At 48.7% G+C, this 18223-nt stretch overlaps 2 protein-coding genes and 2 long non-coding RNA genes across 4 annotated transcripts; 2 read left to right on the forward strand and 2 right to left on the reverse strand.

Annotated features, from left to right (window-relative positions):
• Positions 1 to 3035: 3035 nt before the first annotated feature.
• Positions 3036 to 4249, forward strand: LOC121661075 (claw keratin-like). Its single transcript, XM_042020840.1, has 2 exons — positions 3036 to 3111; positions 3582 to 4249. Exon 2 carries the CDS (start codon positions 3599 to 3601, stop codon positions 3959 to 3961), a length of 363 nt encoding a protein of 120 aa, XP_041876774.1. The 5' UTR covers positions 3036 to 3111; positions 3582 to 3598; the 3' UTR covers positions 3962 to 4249.
• A 4604-nt stretch (positions 4250 to 8853) lies between these two features.
• LOC121661082 lies at positions 8854 to 12161 on the reverse strand. Its single transcript, XR_006014839.1, has 2 exons — positions 10560 to 12161; positions 8854 to 9764 (listed from the first exon to the last, which is right to left on the reverse strand). It is a non-coding gene; the product is annotated as an uncharacterized LOC121661082 (long non-coding RNA).
• A 73-nt stretch (positions 12162 to 12234) lies between these two features.
• Positions 12235 to 13948, forward strand: LOC121661074 (keratin-associated protein 6-1-like). The gene is made up of 2 exons (XM_042020838.1): positions 12235 to 12320; positions 13161 to 13948. The coding sequence occupies exon 2, from the start codon at positions 13183 to 13185 to the stop codon at positions 13546 to 13548; it is 366 nt and encodes a 121-aa protein (XP_041876772.1). The 5' UTR covers positions 12235 to 12320; positions 13161 to 13182; the 3' UTR covers positions 13549 to 13948.
• Positions 13949 to 14584: 636 nt separating this feature from the next.
• Positions 14585 to 17497, reverse strand: LOC121661081. Its single transcript, XR_006014838.1, has 2 exons — positions 16328 to 17497; positions 14585 to 15388 (listed from the first exon to the last, which is right to left on the reverse strand). It is a non-coding gene; the product is annotated as an uncharacterized LOC121661081 (long non-coding RNA).
• Between the last annotated feature and the right edge of the window lie 726 nt (positions 17498 to 18223).

Here is an 18223-nt window from a genome sequence, read left to right on the forward strand (position 1 = left end):
AATAACCTGTGCCAGGGCCTCCCCACCCTCACAGCGAGGAATTCCTTCCCAATATCCCATCTGAGCCTCCTCTCTGTCAATCCGAACCCGTTCCTCATCATCCTGTCACCACCTGCCCTTGCAAAACGTTTCACCCCAGCAATAACAGAACAGGGAATTCTTTCCTCATGACCCCATTGTCCCACCCTGCGATGATCCCAACAGCTCTGGGATCAGCCCAACAGCTCTGCTTTGCACCCAGAGCTCGGCTCTGTCCCTGTGCCTTGTGCTGGGCCCTCCGAAGGGATCCTGCTGCCGCAGTGTGATGTCATTAGGGTAATTAGCAGCCTTTGATGTGCTGAGACGCGGCCCTGAAATTGACTCTGTGCTGGCGTTGTTCGTAATGGGGCTGAGCCAGGACAGCTTGGCTCGTGTCAGACATTAATGAGCATTTGTGAGGGGTTTACGAGGTCCTGTTATGAAGGTGTTGTTTAACGTCCTGTCAGTGCTGCTCCTGCTTTATGAGCGGGTAAACACCAGGGTGAGCCAGCTCAGCACCCCAGGAGTGTCTTCATTAATCAGTAATGTCCTTATTTATCACTAAAATGTCTTTATTTATCACTAAAATGTCTTCATTTATCACTAAAATGTCTTCATTTACCAGTAGAACAAAGCTGAGTTTTGGGGTGAGAACAGGCTCTGATAAAGGTTTTTTTCCTTCCTTCCAGCTCTGAGCATCCCTTTGAAAAAAGCCCCTGTGGATGTGGTGGTTTAGCTCTGATTTTATGCATCTATTAAATATATTACGTATTTATGTATTGGAAAGGGGAGTAGAGTTATCAGGGAATCAGGGAATGGGTGGGAAGGACCTTAAAGAACATCTCATTCCATGGGCATGTGGGAGGCGGAATTCCCTCTCCAAACTCCTGACAGGAGCTCCCACTGACCAAGAGGGAACGGCCTCAAGCTGTGCCAGGGGAGGCTCAGGGTGGATATTTGGGAAAATCCCTCCTGGAAAGGGCGGCCAGGCCTTGGGAGGGGCTGCCCAGGGAGGCCATCCCTGGAGGGATCCCTGGAGGAAGGACTGGACGTTGGTCTGGGTGACCAGGTGGGGATCGGGCACAGCTTGGACTCGATGACCTTGGAGCTCTTTTCCAACCTCAGGGATCCTGGGGTTCTGTGTTTGGTGTTTCATTGGTGTCAGCGATGGATCCATCCCTGGTCCCCGCTTTTTTGAGCACTTCACCCCCACTGGTGTCCTCAGGGATCTCCCTCCTCCTGGGCTCAACTCTTGCTTGATCCTTTCTGTTTTATCTTTCCGAAGCCAGTGATTTTTGTGCTTTTCATCTTTACCTTCAGAGGAGCTGGAATTTGCTCCTTCAGCCTGTTTGAGCTGGTAAATTGAGCTGACACTGCTCTGTTGTGTTCCTCACTCAGGTGCTGAGTTTTGGCCATGTTACACCTGTTGATTCATCACTTTTATTTCCTGGTTGTGTCTGAGCTGTTAAAACTCCTGTTAACAATGATACAATGACAACGTCAGGGCACTAATGAGCTTTTATGATGTGTTTGGAAGCACTTCCAGAAAGCCTTGACATGGCTCTTGTCAGGGTTACTGTTCATGTTCACAGAAATCCACCCTGCAGTGACAGGAACCCCGAGCAGAGAGAACAAACCCCAGCACTGCTGATTCCTCCCACGCTGGAGTAAAGATCTTAATTTTTAATTATTAATAAATCCCTGAAATAAGATTTAACATTTAATCTTATCTTCAACTGGCTAAACCCAGTACCTGGGTATTAATTCCAATGTTTTTGACTTTGGGGATAAGTTGCTGGCCAATCTAAGCTGAGGTGAAGGCGGATGTTGCAATTCCCATGGTTATCTTCCATTATCAGTTGTGGCTGTCCCACCCCTGGAAGTGTCCAAGGCCAGGATGGATGGGGCTTGGAGCAACCTGGGATAGAGGAAGGTGGAATGGGATGGTCTTGGAAATCCCTTCCAACCCAAGGGAGAAGGCTTTGAGGTGAGGTTTAATAAAAGAGAGCAGAAGTAGGAAAAGACTTTTGTTTTTAAACCAAATGGACCCACAATGGAGCAGCTGCTGCGGGTGGGAGTGTCCATCCAGCTCACACCGGTGCCATCCTTGGCATCCCTGACTCCACTCCTGGCTGTCCCAGAGCCTCCTCCTCAGGTTTAGCAGGATGATAACCCCAATCAGCAGCTGGGATTCATCAGCAACTGGGATTCCAGAGGCGTCTCCCACTCATTGTTCCCAACGTGCTGCGTGAGTTGTTGTTCCAAGGGCTTTGGGTGCCCTTTGATTGGAGAAGTGACTCCCTGGAAAAAATGCCTGCCAAGGTCTTGCCTCGGTCACACCCCATTTATGGCCTTTTTGCCATTCCCTAAATCCAGCCATGATTGATGGTTTTGAAAGTATGGGGTATTTAACGTGATGTAAAATGTGGTCTTGCCTTTCTTTCTGTTTTATTGTTGAAACGTGTAAAGGAATTGTGTGCTCGGTTGAAATCAGGTTGAAAGAGGTGTCCCGACTTATTTGGGTCAATAACTATAAAATTCAGGATTTTTGCAGTGTGCCAGAGCTTTGATCAGACTTTGTATTAGTCTGAAGAACCCAGAACACAGATTATCCCTCTTCCATCAAATATTTCATCCTAGAACCCAGAACTCCCCTTTATCCCTCACTTTTTCAGCTCTTCCTGGGCTGACTCAAGGATATTTTTATCCAGAGAAGTGCCTGGTTCCCCCCTGCCTAGGAATGAGTCCATCTACGGAGAAGATCAAGCCTAAACCCCATAAACCTTTTGCCTTTGAGATGCAGAGATGAAGAATCCCCTCTCTATAAAGTTGAAATTGCAGAGTGGGGAAGGCAGTAAAGGACAGGTCATGCGGGACAGTAGGACAAACCAGTAATTAGCAAGAGTGAGTTATCTAAAACAACTGACATCCATTAACAAAGTTGGATCTTGAAAGAATCGTGGTTACTAATTGATTAGCAAGTTCTGCACGTGGGTGATTCACGTGCTGGGCACTCTGGGGACGGGTATAAAAGCATTCAACCGCACACCTTGCCACGATCATTTCTCTTCTCTCACTTCTCTTGTGCTGTAGGTAAGTGAATTCCTGAATTCCTGAATTCCTGAACTCCTGAACTCCTGAATTCCTTCTCTAACCGAGCCTTTGAGTGTGGTTTTGGGATCAGTCTGACATTCTCCTGGTGGAAACCACCGGATGTGGCACTTGGTGCTCTGGTCTGGTTGCGAAGGTGGGGATTGGTCACAGGTTGGACTCGATGATCTTGGAGGGCTTTTTCAACCTCAGTGACTCTGGGATTGTGAAAATGAATCCATTTGTGGCTGTTCAGCCACTGGGAGATGCAGATCTGGGTGACATCTAATTACTATTCCATGAAAACTCTTTCCCCTTGTGTTCAATACGTGAGTTAGGGACGTATTTTAGGTGCTGAGCTATGAGAATTCTCCCTGTCCCTTGAGCCTCTTCATAGCCTTTTCTGCTCATGTTTGATTATGAAACTGATACGAATTTGTGTTTTATTTTCCTGCCCTTCCCTTGCCCTGCAGATCCCCATCCCTGAGCCATGGTTCACTCCCTGAGCCCCTGCACCGACGGCAGCGCCTCCCCCTGCGGCGTGGCTGTGCCCCAGCCCGTGGCCGACACCTGCAACGAGCCCTGTGTCCGGCAGTGCCCCGACTCCACGGTGGTGATTTACCCTCCCCCTGTGGTCGTCACCTTCCCTGGGCCCATCCTCAGCACCTTCCCGCAGCAGAGCGCCGTGGGATCCGCGGGAGTCCCCGAAGTTGGAGCCGGTGTCGGAGCCGGTGTCGGAGCTGGTGTCGGAGGTGGTTTTGGTGCTGCCCGAACCCCTGGAGCTTCCCAAGTTTACGGCGGGGCCAGGTGGAGCCGGGGGTACCCAGTTGGGAGCTGCAGACCCTGCTGCTAAAGCCAAGGAGTGGCGGCTGGAAGATGGTGAGCGGCAGGACGCGGATCCACGGCTGAGCTCCGGGGCACAGCGTTTAGGGAAAGGAGCATTTGGGGCAGCATCGAAAGCATCGGTGGATGTTTGAACGCCTCAAAAATCCATTTCCATCCTTCTCCTACCCTTCCTGATTTTTTTTCTCTAAAGCTTTCCTCTCTTTCCAAGCACTCTGTTCTCAAAGCTATGGACTGTTCCTGATTCCTTGGGGGCTTGTAGGGATCTTTGTGGCTTCCCACTGACAGTAGGTTTAGATTAGAGTTTAGGCAGAAATTAGGAGGAAATTCTTTCCTGTGAGGCCCCGGCACAGGTTGCCCAGAGAAGCTGTGGCTGCCCATCCCTGGAAGTGTCCGAGGCCAGGCTGGACAGGACTTAGAGCAACCTGGGATAGCGGAAGGTTCCCTGCTCATGGCAGGGGTGGAACTGGATCATCTTTAAAATCCCTTCCCACCCAAACCATTCTGTGCTTCTGTGACTGTGGCAATGTCAAGGATCTGGTACGAGATCCACTTTAGATCCATTTTCTAGCACTTTCCATGGTTACTGATGGATAAAAAGGGTTCTGGAGTGCCCCAGCCGCTGCTCTGCTGCTGTGCCGTGTGATCAGGGCTGGGTATCACCACAGGAGAAGCAACCCCACACATTACCTGAGTCACCCTGGACCAAACCACGGCTTGTGGGCAGTTTGTAACCAGTGCTGTGTCTCACCTCTTCTTCCTCATTAAACCAGACATTGCAGCAGGTTTGTTGGCGTGTGGGTGTCTCTGTGCGTTCCCTGTCCTTGTCCCGCTGCACCAACCTGATCCCATCATCAGGATAATGAAATTCCTGAGGACTCTGGCCAAGGTCTGTGGGTGCATCTCCTTTGCACAGCCACAGCTGTCCCTTCCTTCCCCACATTTCCAGTCTCTGTGGAGATTTTTGCTCAATACTGGCTTTTCTGGCACCTGCTCCTGGTGTCCTCAGGCTCAGCCTCCCCATCTTGGCAGTGACACAGGATTGGAGAAGCCCTCCAGGATCATTGAGCCCGAGCTATGCCCGATCCCCCTGTGGTCACCCAGACCAACGTCCAGGAATTGACTGGACACCTCCAGGGATGGCCACTCCAACCCTCCCTGGGCAGCCCCTCCCAAGGCCTGGCCGCCCTTTCCAGGAGGGATTTCCCCAAATATCCACCCTGAGCCTCCCCTGGCACAGCTCGAGGCCGTTCCCTCTTGTCCTGGCCCCATTCGCTGGGATAAGATCCCAAATCCCCCCAGGAAGAGCCCCAAATTCCCTCTGGATCCCCCTTTTCTCCAGGATGAGCCCCCCCAGCTCCCTCAGGACTCTCCATTCCCTTCTCCTGCTGCTCCAGCCCCTGAATATCTCTCAGCATAACCTGGACATGATGGTGATGCTCCCTCATGGAAGTGGGGATTTCTTCAGGAATATATTGGTAATAAACCTTTCCCAAGCTCTCCTGGCCGTGTTTGAAACGTTATGTAGCATGTGAGCAACAGCACCAGTGGCACTGAGGATTGCAAGGGGACCTGGGGATGTGGGGTTATTCCAGGTAGTCACTCTTTGGGGAATTATTATCCTTACATGGAAGGAAATCAGAGTTTCCCAGGCACCATAATAATGTGTAATAATGTTGGTGAGCCCTGGAGCAGGTGATGAAACCAGATTCTCCCCAACCACATAAACCCTACGAAAGAGAAATCCCCCAAACTTCAAAAGCCAGGGATCTTTGTTGTTGGGAGGATGGAGTGTTTGGGAAGGAGCTGCAGTTTATTGGGGCTTCCCAAGATGCTCTTTTATGGCCTAAGTTGAGATCTGCATTTACCACAAATCAGAAATATCAGTGAAATTATGAAATTCTGCCGGTGGGATTTGATAGAACTATTTTGGACACATTTTTATTCATTTGGATATAAAAGCTGCTCATGTGAAATGTCCTTTTGGGGACTAAAGATATCGAGTATCTCACTAAGAAGATTTAATGCCTTTTTAAGATAGAAGCATTTGCTAATAACTCTTAGGTTCATTATTGAGCCTAATTATTGGGGTGAGCGATAATTGTGAGTTAACAATATCCGTCTAAATAAGGCGAATTTTGAAATTCTTTTCTCCTGTCGTTTCCAACAAGGCCATTTTTTTTCCTGTTTCATGTCCCACTTCCCCTTCTCCTAAAAGGCCACACTCTTTAACAAATAATTGGAAAAATTAGTCCAGTTTGGGCAATAACCAGGGGCCCAACTTCTCATTTGGGACAGCTTTAGTCTTCAGGGAGGATCCTCAGCCTTGCAGGGAATCATCGTGCTGGCAGCTCCTGTGGCGTCACCCCTGTGGTTGGTTCCCAAGGGAACATTTAAATGGATAATTCCCCAGTAAATACATCCTGCTGGAGGCTGGCAGTCTGGAGTTGGAATGGAATCCCAGGAGTTGGTTTTCTGTTAGTTAAATTACCCGGCTGTTGGCTGTTATGATAATATCGCACTCAGGCCGCAAATTCCTCCCATCATCCAACTTTTCCTGAGCCTCGGGGCATGAATGAATTCCAGGTTTAGGATCTGAAAGGGGTCTACAAGGAAGCTGGGGAGGAGCTGATGGTCAGGAACTGGAGTGGCGGGACACAGGAGCTGCCAGCACGAAGATTCCCTGCAAGGCTAGACTCCAGATGTTAGGGACTGTCACCACATCTCCACCTCAAAGACTCCTGCCCTGACTCACTTCTCCCACTAGAAGGAAGAACCTTGAGTAACCCTTGACCTTGGGTTTATCCAAATATTTCACCAGAAACAGCCATTGCTTGATTGATTTTTCCCCCACAGACACTCCTGGAGCAAAGCTGGGCTTTGTGCTTGGGCAATAAATCACAAGAATGAGAGATTGAGGGGGAGTCTCGTGGTCATCCAAGGCAGGAGATCGGTGGCATTTGAGGTGAAAGACACCTAAAAGACCAAAGGCAGCCAAGCTGTGACCATCTTCTGGAGGGTTCAGCTCCTCTGCAAACGCAGCAGCCGGTTCTTCAGGGAGTTCCTGTCAGCCCCTGCCCTGTCGCCTCAGGAGACTGAGGAGACCTGATTTAGATTTAGAACACTACAGATGATTTAGCTTTAGAATATAAGAGATGATTTAGATTTAGAACACTAAAGATGATTCAGATTTAGAACACTAAAGATGATTCAGATTTAGAACACTAAAGATGATTTAGCTTTAGAATATGACATGATTTAGATTTAGATTTAGAACACTAAAGATGATTTAGATTTAGAACACTAAAGATGATCACGTGGCACTGAATGAGGTGGTTCAACAAGCAGAGCCCAGACAGAACTGCCCGGATCCCCTGTGAGCCCAGTTCCACGTCAAAGACATCAGCCAGAGTCACAAATGTCACTGCAGAAGTGGCTGTGAGGGGGCACCTCTGGGCTGATTTCCCAGGCATAGCCATGGCCACCCCTCCTCTTGCCGTGGTGGCCTCCTGCAGAAGCATTTCCTAATGTTTCCCAGCTCTCAAAGAAAAGTAGAGGAAAGGCTCAAGAAAATAATTAAGGGAGGAGGTTGGAGAAGCCATTCAATGGGCAGAAAACCAGGACCAGTCAGCAGAAATGCTGCTCCTCCAGCCCAACATCCATTTCTGTCCATCATGTCATTGATTTCCCCGAAACTCTTTGACCAGGAACCAGCTCCAGGTAGCAGAGATGTGCTCCACAGCTCCATTTCCTTCTCTGGGAAGGGGCAGCCCCAGGCAAGAGTTAGGTCTGGTCTGATTTCCCAGTGGCCCAGTTTGAGAAGGACAGCCCCAGATCGGGATGCCCCAGGAAGAGGCGTCAGGGAGGAACAGCCACCCAAGCAGAGCAGCCCTTAGAAAATGGCAAAGCTTTTAAGAAAGGTTTCGCAACCCTTCTGCTGTCAGCAGCAAAATGGGCTGGGTTCCCCCGGGAAAACATTAGGAAATGCCGGAGTCTCCCAACACTATAAACTCAGCTTGTCTCCCTTGGATGCCTCTGGCACCCCAAGGCTTTTCCTATCTGCACGGAGAGTGTGGAAGGGCTTGGACAGCCATGCACAGCAGGGCAGATGGAATAAAACCCAGGAAGCTGAAAATTTGCGTAAAATTTGCAGCCCTCCCCAGGGTCCTTTGGCCCAAATTTAACTTCCATCCCTGCCCAAGTTTGCCAGGACGGCATCATTTGTGAGGGCCTTCCCTTATGACTTCCCCCTCTGATCATTCCCGAGGCAACACCGCTTCCCCCGGGGGACAGGAGCTGCAGATGGTGATTTCCTGCCAGTCCCAGCCCTGTCACCTGCCTTCACCTCCCGTCATCTCTTATATTCTAAAGCTAAATAGTGTTCTAAATCTAAATCAGGTCTCCTCAGTCTCCTGAGGCGACAGGGCAGGGGCTGACAGGAACTCCCTGAAGAACCGGCTGCTGCGTTTGCAGAGGAGCTGAACCCTCCAGAAGATGGTCACAGCTTGGCTGCCTTTGGTCTTTTAGGTGTCTTTCACCTCAAATGCCACCGATCTCCTGCCTTGGATGACCACGAGACTCCCCCTCAATCTCTCATTCTTGTGATTTATTGCCCAAGCACAAAGCCCAGCTTTGCTCCAGGAGTGTCTGTGGGGGAAAAATCAATCAAGCAATGGCTGTTTCTGGTGAAATATTTGGATAAACCCAAGGTCAAGGGTTACTCAAGGTTTTTCCTTCTAGTGGGAGAAGTGAGTCAGGGCAGGAGTCTTTGAGGTGGAGATGTGGTGACAGTCCCTAACATCTGGAGTCTAGACTGCCCTCTTATTGCAGGGCTCCTTAGGGTGGCTGGGGGTCCTTTTAAAGTGCTGGATGAGCCAAGACAAAAGCAGAGCCGACATTTGATGCTACTAAACAGAGTAATTTTAATGAAAATGAGAAGCAGGGAGGAACAGAAAGAAGAAATTGGCAGAGATACAAAAGGGGCTTTGGCAAGTTCCCTATGGTGAGCGATGTTTTTCCCGGTGGAAATGGTGGAGTGTACCAGACCAAACGTGTTTCTTCACCGTGTTCGGTGTCAGGTGAGGCGCAGCAGGGACACAGAACAGGAGCTGCTCTGCTAAAAGTCACCTTTGGTCAGAGTGAAGCGAAGTGGATTTTGTTGCAGAAATTCCCACTACTGTGGCAACACAAAGTGGCTGCGAATGAACTTAAAAAGCTCTTTCCTCACACCCAAAAGTCTCTCTCTACTCCACCAAAGTGCTCTAAAGGTGCCTCAGCCCTTTCAGAGTGACAGCTGGAGAGACAGGAGATCCCACAGAGGGTTACATTTGGAGTATCCTACACCACCTGGCACCCACACATCCCCCAGAGTCAGAGGCGTGAGCGCTCGTCTTTTCTCAGCACCGTAACCTAAACCATGAATCCAAGTCCTGCATTTCATGCCTTGGGCGCTAATTCTGCTGGGAACAGCTCAGATGGTTCTGTTCACAAACTGAACGGAGAAGGGGAGACTTAATCCGCAGTTTCCAAAGTGACCCAGGAGCCCAGAGAGCCCCTCAAGCTCCCCAGAGAGCCTCCCAACAATGTCCCCATTGAGGTTTGCACAGACGCTCCCACAGAGGCTCCCAGAGGACTTCACGAAGCTCCCGATGTTCCTGAAGCCGGCGGGGGGGACATCTTGGCACTGGTCCCAGTAGAAGCTGAAAGGATGCCCAGACCAGAAGCTGCAGAAGCCGTCATTGCTGACTTGGGTGCAGCACCCAAGACTTGCCAGCGGTCCTTGAAGGAAGTCATCCTTTGTTGATTTGGAGAGCCTGGAACACACACCCAGAAACAAATTTTATGGGCTGCTGAGGGCAGAGCAAAGGCTCCGACTTGGTGCCTCCTGCGCATCGGTTTCAGCCTCTTAATTAACTCATTTATTTTGCTAATCTCCTGAATCTCAAAAAAGAGTTGTTGTTTTTTTCGCCCATCAACTTTTGGAAACTGCTGACTAAATGTAGTGCATTAGGGTTTTGCCAGCTGAGAGCTGAGCTTTCCTGCCCCAGAAATCAGAGAAATGTAATAAATGAGAGAAAAATATAAAAAATATAACCCAGCACTGAAAATGACTTTTGACTACAAAATTGCGGTAGCAAATTTCCAGTTTTCAGCACTTTAAAGCCTAATATTAAACAAGCACAGGAAAGAGGAGCAAAAAGCTTTGAGCGGAGGAATTCCTTGAGATGGCAGGGAATTTTGCATTTGGGATTGACTCTAAAATGACAAGAAATTTCTTACAGAATGTCTGTACCTGTACACAGACACAGGTTACATATAAATATACTCATATATATAAAAAAATATATATATGAATAATATAAATTATAATATATATTTTATATATATTATATTTATAGACATAAATACAATACATATATTATATATATATTTATATATAAATATAATATATATTCATATAAATATTTACAGACACAGCAGTACCTATCAAATAAACAAAGAAACAGCATGTATCTTATATATATTCATATTCATATTCGTTGTATGTATTTATACAGAAATATTTGGGCAAACATACACACATGAGAGTAGAGTCAGTATTGCCTTACCTGCTCTGCCAAGAGGCGAAGTCGGGAGGAAAAGCCGAGAGGAGCGAATGATTTTTCGGAGTGGGGGGTCTGTTTTTACACCTTCTCAAACTCGGGAATTATCCAAACGTCATCCGACTCTTCATTCTTCCAGCTGGCGTCACTGGAGCCAACCATTTTCATATTTTCCACATTTGGCATCGTGGCACCAACGTCAACCCCTTATAATTTCTTTAATCTTAAAAGAAGGACACGTTTCTGGGGAAATTGCCCCGAATTCCTTGCGGCCGGATGGGGAGATGTTTATTTGGGGAGGTGTTTATTTGCGGAGGTGTTTATTTGGGGAGATGTTTATCTGGGGAGATGTTCAGACCATCAGGAGTTTCGCGGTTGCCTCGTGGGTGCTCTGTTGGCTTGGTTTTGGCGTCTGTGGTGCTGCTCGTGGAGGACTGAGGGAAGAGGTTTTGCTTTGCTGTGCCGAAGGTTGAGGAGCCTCTACTGAGCATTGCCACGACCTGCCCAAGCTTCCCGGTGATCCTGGTGGGGCTTTCCCGCCGGATTTGTATCCCAGGTTCTCCAACAACAACCCAAAGACGTTTTCCAACCGCCTTGTGGGCGTTGCCGAGTATTACTTCCTCTTTTAAGTGATTTTTTGGGATACTTTTTGACTTTCATCAAAGTTTCAGCATCACCTTAATAGGGGTCAGGAACCAGAGACCTTGAGGAGTGACCATATTATTGAATCTGGAGGCCTCTTTTGGTGTCAAACTATTAATATTTAAATCCTGCAATACTTTGCAAACTGAAATCATTAATGAGTGTTTACGAAGTGCTTTGGTATGCAAAATTCAGATGAAGCCTCTGCATCCTGTTTGCTTGTTATTACACTTATTTTATATTCAAATTAATGCCAGAAATTAGGTGAAGGTCACCCAAGGAGTTCTGCCCTAACCTCCAGCGTTCCTCACTATCGTCATATCTACACATGGTGATACTTTGTGGAAAACGTACCAACAGGGTTCTTTTGGTGTTCATGTAATGCTCTTTTAGTGCTAATCCTGATCATTTCTTTATTGCCAGATCAAGTTCAGCCTTGAATTCTCCACTTTGCTCTGCTGAACTTGGGTCAAACCCTCCAGTGAACAGCACTGCAAAAAATGCGGTTGTAGTTTTGTTAAAAACATTCTTCCTGCTCCTGCAGCAGCATGGCTTTTATTCAGGAGTACTTTGGAGGAATGGAATTAAGATTTATTTATAGTTCTGGTCCTTTTTCTGAAGTTGATGAGGTTTAACATAAAATCCCTATGTTTACATTTCCTTTAAATAAAATCCCATGGTGCATCTTTCTACTGAACACAAATATTTTCAAGCATGTGGAAAATTTTTCCTTTTTTACTGAAAACTCCTCTCTCTCCAATGACTTGGAGAAATTAGAAATGGCTTTTATATTACGCCAAAATAAACTTCGGATTTGACAACAGAGACAATAAAATGGTATCAGGAATGTTGTTGGCCCAGAAAATGTGAAGATGAAAGAAGCCTGTAATATGTGGGACATACGGGAGGCTGGGAACACACTAATAAACCCAAACAATGAGGAAGATTATATTAATTGAAGATATGACGTGTACAGGCAAATTTGTTTCCCAGCTAATACGGCTCCAAACCTTTTGAATCCACAGGGCGTCTGAGATAAGCCAGGAGGGAAAGCTGGAGTATAAAAAGGGCTCGGAGCTCAAAGCTCCTCATCAGCTCTCCTGCCTCTTCCTCCCGGTGAACTCGGTAAGCTTTTCCTCCTTTCCTCCTCTGGACTGGGAATTTTCCTTCCAGAATTTTTTGTAGGACTGTGGCTCCTCTGAACTGTCAGGTTTCTCTGTTCCTTTTATCTGGGCTTGCTGGGTTCGAGTTTTAAAGCTGCAAGTGGAACTTTCCTGGTTCTGTTGGTACCTGGATTCCCTCATAAGGGATTTTTAGGACAGCAGAGGTAGGAAAGGGTTTCCCCACCATGACTCTTGGTGGATTTTTCCTTAAATCTTCTGTTTTAAGGGGGATTTCAGGTCTGTTTGGCAGCACAGATGTTCTCATGTGTGTTCATGCTCTATGATTTCTTCTGTGGGCTCTCAGCATTTCCAGGTGCAAATTAAAATGGGTGGAAAGCACTGAAATGGGGCTTGCAGCGATGGACCCAAAAACTGAAGGGTGTTATCACAGTAGAACTTTGGAAATACTTTCCTGATGGAGTTGGGAATGCAGAGCTCCATGAAAAGCTGATATCCTAAAAGAAAATTAGGGTTCCTAACCAGGTTCTCTCAGAAAAAACCCTAAGGCAGCATCAAGGTTTTGATCTGTGGCCGCTGATTCTGTAGTCAGGGGCTCCTCCAATCCCAGGAGTACAGAAATACTTTAATATGATTATATGAAATCTATATGAACATAGAATAGAAAATAAATTAAAGACAGTGGGTAAATGAGCAGATTATACAAACGGGGTTCAATGAGGAGCTGAGGTCATAATTTCGCCTCTGCTCTTGGTGTCACAGGACCAGCGAAGAAGTTCTGGGCTCTGACGTTGTCGCTACTCCTTTGGAGTATTTATCACTCTTCCTTTCCTCCCCGTTGCAGGTTTTACCTCCATCTCCCAAACATGACTTTCCTCCAAGGCCAGTGTGAGGATGACTGCTACTCCTCCTGCAACTACGGGAGCCTCTATGGCTACCGGGGCTACGACTGCGGGAGCCCCTGCAGCTACCGGGGCTACGGGGGCCTCTACAGCTCCCGTGGCCTCTACGGCTTTGGGGACCGCTATGGCTACGGCGGCTTGTATGGCTACCGCAGCCTCTACGGGTCCGGGGACTGCTACGGCTCTGGCGGGCTCTACGGCGGCTATAGGGGCTTCTACGGCTCTGGGGACTGCTACGGATACCCCGGGTTTTACTCCGGCCGCTACGGGTACCCCTTTGGCTCCCGCTACGGCCAAAGGTTCGGCTACGGGGGGTGCTACACCTGCTAAAGCCGGGGGGAGCGACCCCGAAACGCAGACGGGGTTTGGCAGGCGTGGATTGCTGGAGAGTCTGGCAGCAGAGCCCCTTGGTGTGCAGAGCCCACTTGGGGACAAGAGCCACCCCTGGGGTGCTCCGAGTGCTCTGCACTGCTGCTGAAGGGCTGGCGATGATTTGTCTTCATGCCACTCATGCTGCCTCAGCCCCAACTCTCCTCTTGACCCAGATCTTCTCCTCAGTTCTCCAAGCAAACCAATCTCCATGGTTTCGGCAATGCTGTACAAAACGTTCCCTCTGACTGGATGGTGCGGGCAGGGTGTCGTGTGACTTTGGGAATGTGGTCTTTCCATTCTGTATCCCTTTCGAATTATATCTGCCTTGCACTCCTATTAAAGACTTTTTCTGCATCAATTCAGCATTTCTGGGTTTATTTGTCACCTGTGTTTCTCGAGCAGCTTGAAATCTTTGGTGTGCAACATTCTCAGGAAGCCTCAGCATCCTGTTTGCTGATTCAAATTAACGCCAGAAATTAGGTGGAGGTCACACAAATATCTTGAAATCTTTCACAGCAAAAGGATTGGGTGACAAAATTATGAACTCTGCAAGATTAAGGACTGGAGATGTCAAGGGTAACGCTGGAGAGGTTGGACCTCAGTCCTGTGACTGCTCTTTCTTGGGAGAAATTTTCCCAAACATCCAACCTGAACCTCCCCAGCACAGCTCGAGGCCATTCCCTCTCATCCTGTCCCTGTTCCCTGGGATAAGATGCCAAATCCCCCCTGGCTGCCCCCAGGAAGAGCTAGAAATTCCCCCCTGGAGCTTCTTTCCTGCAGACTGAGCCCCCCCAGCTCCCTCAGGATTCTCCAGACCCTTCTCCTGCTGCTCCATTCCCATCCTGGACATGCTCCATCCCCTCAATGTCCCCCTTGCCATGAGGGGCCCAGAGCCGCACATGGATTTGAGGAAAGTCCCTTCAGAATTCCACAGCTCCCAGAATATCCACGTAAACCAAGGACAGAGGCAAGAAAACAACTGGATCTCCAGAGTTTTTTTAAATGCAGGAAGTATTTAATAGAATAAGAAAAAGAGCTGGCAGAGATACAGAAAGATTATAGTTTTGGGATCCTGGATGCAGCGCCGGGAGATGAGTCACCGCACTCCAGAACACATTGAAGCCATGTTGTTCATCCTTCAGGTCCTCGTAAATCCAGATCAAAGGCGAGACAGTTGTAAATCTTCCTTACCCAGGGCTGCAGCACCCTGCTGGAAGCGCTTATTGAAAATGCAGATGACTCCAAATCTGATTTCACAGAGGTCCTTCAGCCCCATTGCAGCAACCCTGAGAAGTTCCACATAAATTGCAGATCATCCCTCCCGCTGCCGAAGGGGCTGTGGGAGGCTTTCAATGTGGAATATCAGGAGCGTGGAGAAAGACAGGAAGGAGCAGACAGAGAGAACAGCAAAAGCAGAAATTCCAAGAGGTTTTAGAGCACAGCAAAGCCCCCATTTGTAGCAACTTCATCCTGGGGGCTCAGCACTTGTGCAAACAGCAGCCGTGGGCTCAGCCATTGGTCTTCAGTTGATGCAGATCCGGTTGTGGGCATTTTTCCATGGGATTAGCAGCAGCAGGGGTAGCAGCAGGAGTAGGAGCAGCACGAGGGGTAGTAGTAGCGCGTGGTGCAGGTCCTGTAGTTGCAGCAGGTGCCGTAGGAGCGGCGGTAGCTGCTCAGGGAGTAGCAGGGGCTGCAGCAGCTGTAGGTCCGGTAGCAGGGGGAGCAGCACAGGGTGTAGCAGGGGGAGTAGCAGCAGTAGGACATCTTGGGATGGAGGGGTGGAGGGGTGGAGGCAAACCTGGAGTAGAGTGGGAGAAAAAGGGTGAGCTCAGTTTGTAGGAGCAGAGTTGTGATGTGAGTGAGGTGGGCTTGGGTGGAAATGTTGAGGGAATCCCTTGGGTTTGGGGGTGATTTTCATGTGACAGATTCCCAGAATCCCAGGATCGCTGAGGTTGGAAAAGACCTCCAAGATTGAGTCCAACCTGCACCCAGTCCCCACCTTATCACCCAGCCCAGAGCACTGAGTGCCACATCCAGGAATTCCTTGGACACCTCCAGGGATGGGGACTCTAAACCTCCCTTCCAAACCCTGAGAACCCTTTCCAAGAAAAAAAATCTTCCCGAAGAAGGAATCTGTGGGTGTTTGCTGCCCAGCCTCTGAGCACGGGCAGCTGAGGTAAATCCCAGCTCAGGGTAGGGGCGTGAAAGAGTCCCGGTGTCTGAGTCGAATCCCTCACAGCGTTTTCTGGAGTTCTTAGAAGTGCTCATGCACAACTCAAGGAGTTCATTAAGTCTCCAGCCTCTCTGTCTGCTTTTAATCTTGGCACATAAACAATTCCGTTTCCTGGGCAATTCCGGCTTTGTTAGAGCCAGTTCTAGCAAGGACACTCTGCTGGGCAGTGAAGGTTAAAATCCTGCAGCTCAGAGCTTCCCCGGGGACTCCAGAGGGACAAAAACAATTCCTGGGACTTTTCCATATTCCCTGTTGCAACACCCTGCCACAAAAAGTCATTTCCTCCTTGCACAATGATTCTGCCCAAGCCTGAAAATTCCAGGTGTCACCATGGGAAAAAAAGAAACCCAGAACTTCAAACTGGGCTTCCCATGTCTCCGAGGAATGGGAATGTTCCCGCATCTGTGCCCCCCCGGATTAAAAGCAACCGGGAGAAAACACCTGTGAGCAAAGGATTTCCCCCCAGGTTCAAGGATTCTCTGCGAGAACAGGATCTGGACTTACTGAGATCAGTGGGAAGAGCAAACCCAGAGGAGCTGTGTGAGGAGCGCTGGGGTTGGGAGCATTTTTATATTCCCATGGTGGAAGTCGGAGCAGTTCTCCGTGAGCTTCCCTTCGTCACGGGGCAAATTTGGGAAGTACATCAGCAGCCCAATTGCTATAATTGTTTTCCTCCGCATTTAGGGCAATTTTGGAATTCCTGGGGCTGGGCACTGTGATTACAGCCTGGGAGATTCTTTCATCTTGAGACTTTCCAGGACAAAAGGATTTCTGGGAAAGCACCCCAAGGACAGCTGGGAATGGGACTGGAGGCTACACAGAACAGCTCCGGCCACAATTCCTGGTGAGCTGGGAGTCCATGGATTGGTTCTTTACCTTGTGGGCCCACAAGGGAGGTGGACACTGCACATTTTGGGGTGACGTAAAACACCCGGGGAGCGGAAGAGAATTACCCTGAGTGCTCCAGGATTTCCGTCACAATTAATGACAGGCATTCCATTGATTCTTTTAGGTTCTTCTCCTGCCTATAATTTGTCCTCAAAGAGGTGCAGGCCAAGGCACGGGATCAATTAAAGCAGCATCTGAGAAATGTGGTTAATTTTTATGGTGTGGGGTTTTTTTTTTCTTTTTTTTCCACAGGAAATTATTGGAAAAACTCACTTGCGTCAGTGTCTTGTGATAGCATCCACGTGTCCGATATTTATAGGATTTATATATGGGATACCTGGGCATGAGCTGGCGGTGTGAGCTCAGCCCAGAATCCATCCCTGTGCCGGGCTGCATCTAAAGGAACGTGGGCAGGAGGGTGAGGAAGGGGATTCTCCCCCTTTGCTCTCTCTGGTGAGATCCCACCAGGAATATTGGGTCCAGTTCTGGTGTCCCCAATGTTACAGGGATGTGGAATTGTTGGAGCAACTCCAGAGGAGCCACGAGGTTGATAAAGGGACTGGAGCCCCTTCCCTGTGGATCCAGGCTGGGAGAGCTGGGAATGTTCAGCCTGTGGAGACCTCAGAGCCTCTCCCAGGATCTACAGGGGCTCCAGGAAAGCTGGAGAGGGACTTTTCCTCAGGAACTGCAGGGATAGGACGCAGGGAATGGGGTCAGAGTGACAGTGGGGGAATTTCGGTTGGACATTGGGAAGGACTTGTTCCCTGTGAGGGCGGGGAGGCCCTGGAACAGGTAATTCCATGGATTCCCCATCCCTGGAAGCATCCAAGGCCAGGTTGGATGGTGCTTGGAGCAGCCTGGGACAGTGGGAGGTGTCCCTGCCCATGGCAGGGGTTGGAATCAGGAGATCTTTAAGGTCCTTCCATGATTCCACATCTATAATAACGAGCCAAGGATTTTTTGTTTTAAAAAACTTTCGGGGTCCTCCTCAGCTTTAGTGACGAAATCCAGGTCTCAGAATGGACAGGGGAATTCACAGGAGGTAAAATGATAAAATGATTTTGCTGAGCAGCCTCTGCCTTTGACAGGCTGGAGAACACAAAGGGTTGGACATTCCCCCTCGGGAGGGATTTTCCTGAGGCAGGGAAGCAGGAATCACTCCCTGATCTGCTGTCGAGGCATTTTCCAGTGAGGTGCACCTGGATCTCTGTCACTCTGCTCCAGGGGATGTCAGGAATTAATTTAAATAAAGAAAAAACCTTCCTTAGCCCCGGGGCTCCCTTCGCCATTCTGGTTGGGTTACACGAGGCGCCTTTCAGCAACAAACCGGGAGGATTTAAATAACCCAGGCATTGCCAAATGAGCTTTTAATGACTGTTTGGGGAGGACATTGATACCATAAATTCTGTTGAGGCTCAGCACTTCCCCAATGTCTGTTATTATCCTCATTTAATATGCAAATGAGGCTTGGCTCACTGCAGGGAAGGTCATACAGGGAGGTATTTGCTGAAT

This window comes from Corvus kubaryi, unplaced genomic scaffold (assembly GCF_017639235.1).
Source record: "Corvus kubaryi isolate FWS band 111438036 unplaced genomic scaffold, C.kubaryi_AGA036_p1.0 37052, whole genome shotgun sequence".
In the NCBI taxonomy this organism is placed as follows: Eukaryota; Metazoa; Chordata; class Aves; order Passeriformes; family Corvidae; genus Corvus; species Corvus kubaryi.

What these genes read in the sequence shown, in the direction of transcription:
- LOC121661075 (XM_042020840.1), top strand. Translation starts at nt 3,599, where the DNA reads ATGGTTCACTCCCTGAGCCCCTGCACCGACGGCAGCGCCTCCCCCTGC.
- LOC121661074 (XM_042020838.1), top strand. Translation starts at nt 13,183, where the DNA reads ATGACTTTCCTCCAAGGCCAGTGTGAGGATGACTGCTACTCCTCCTGC.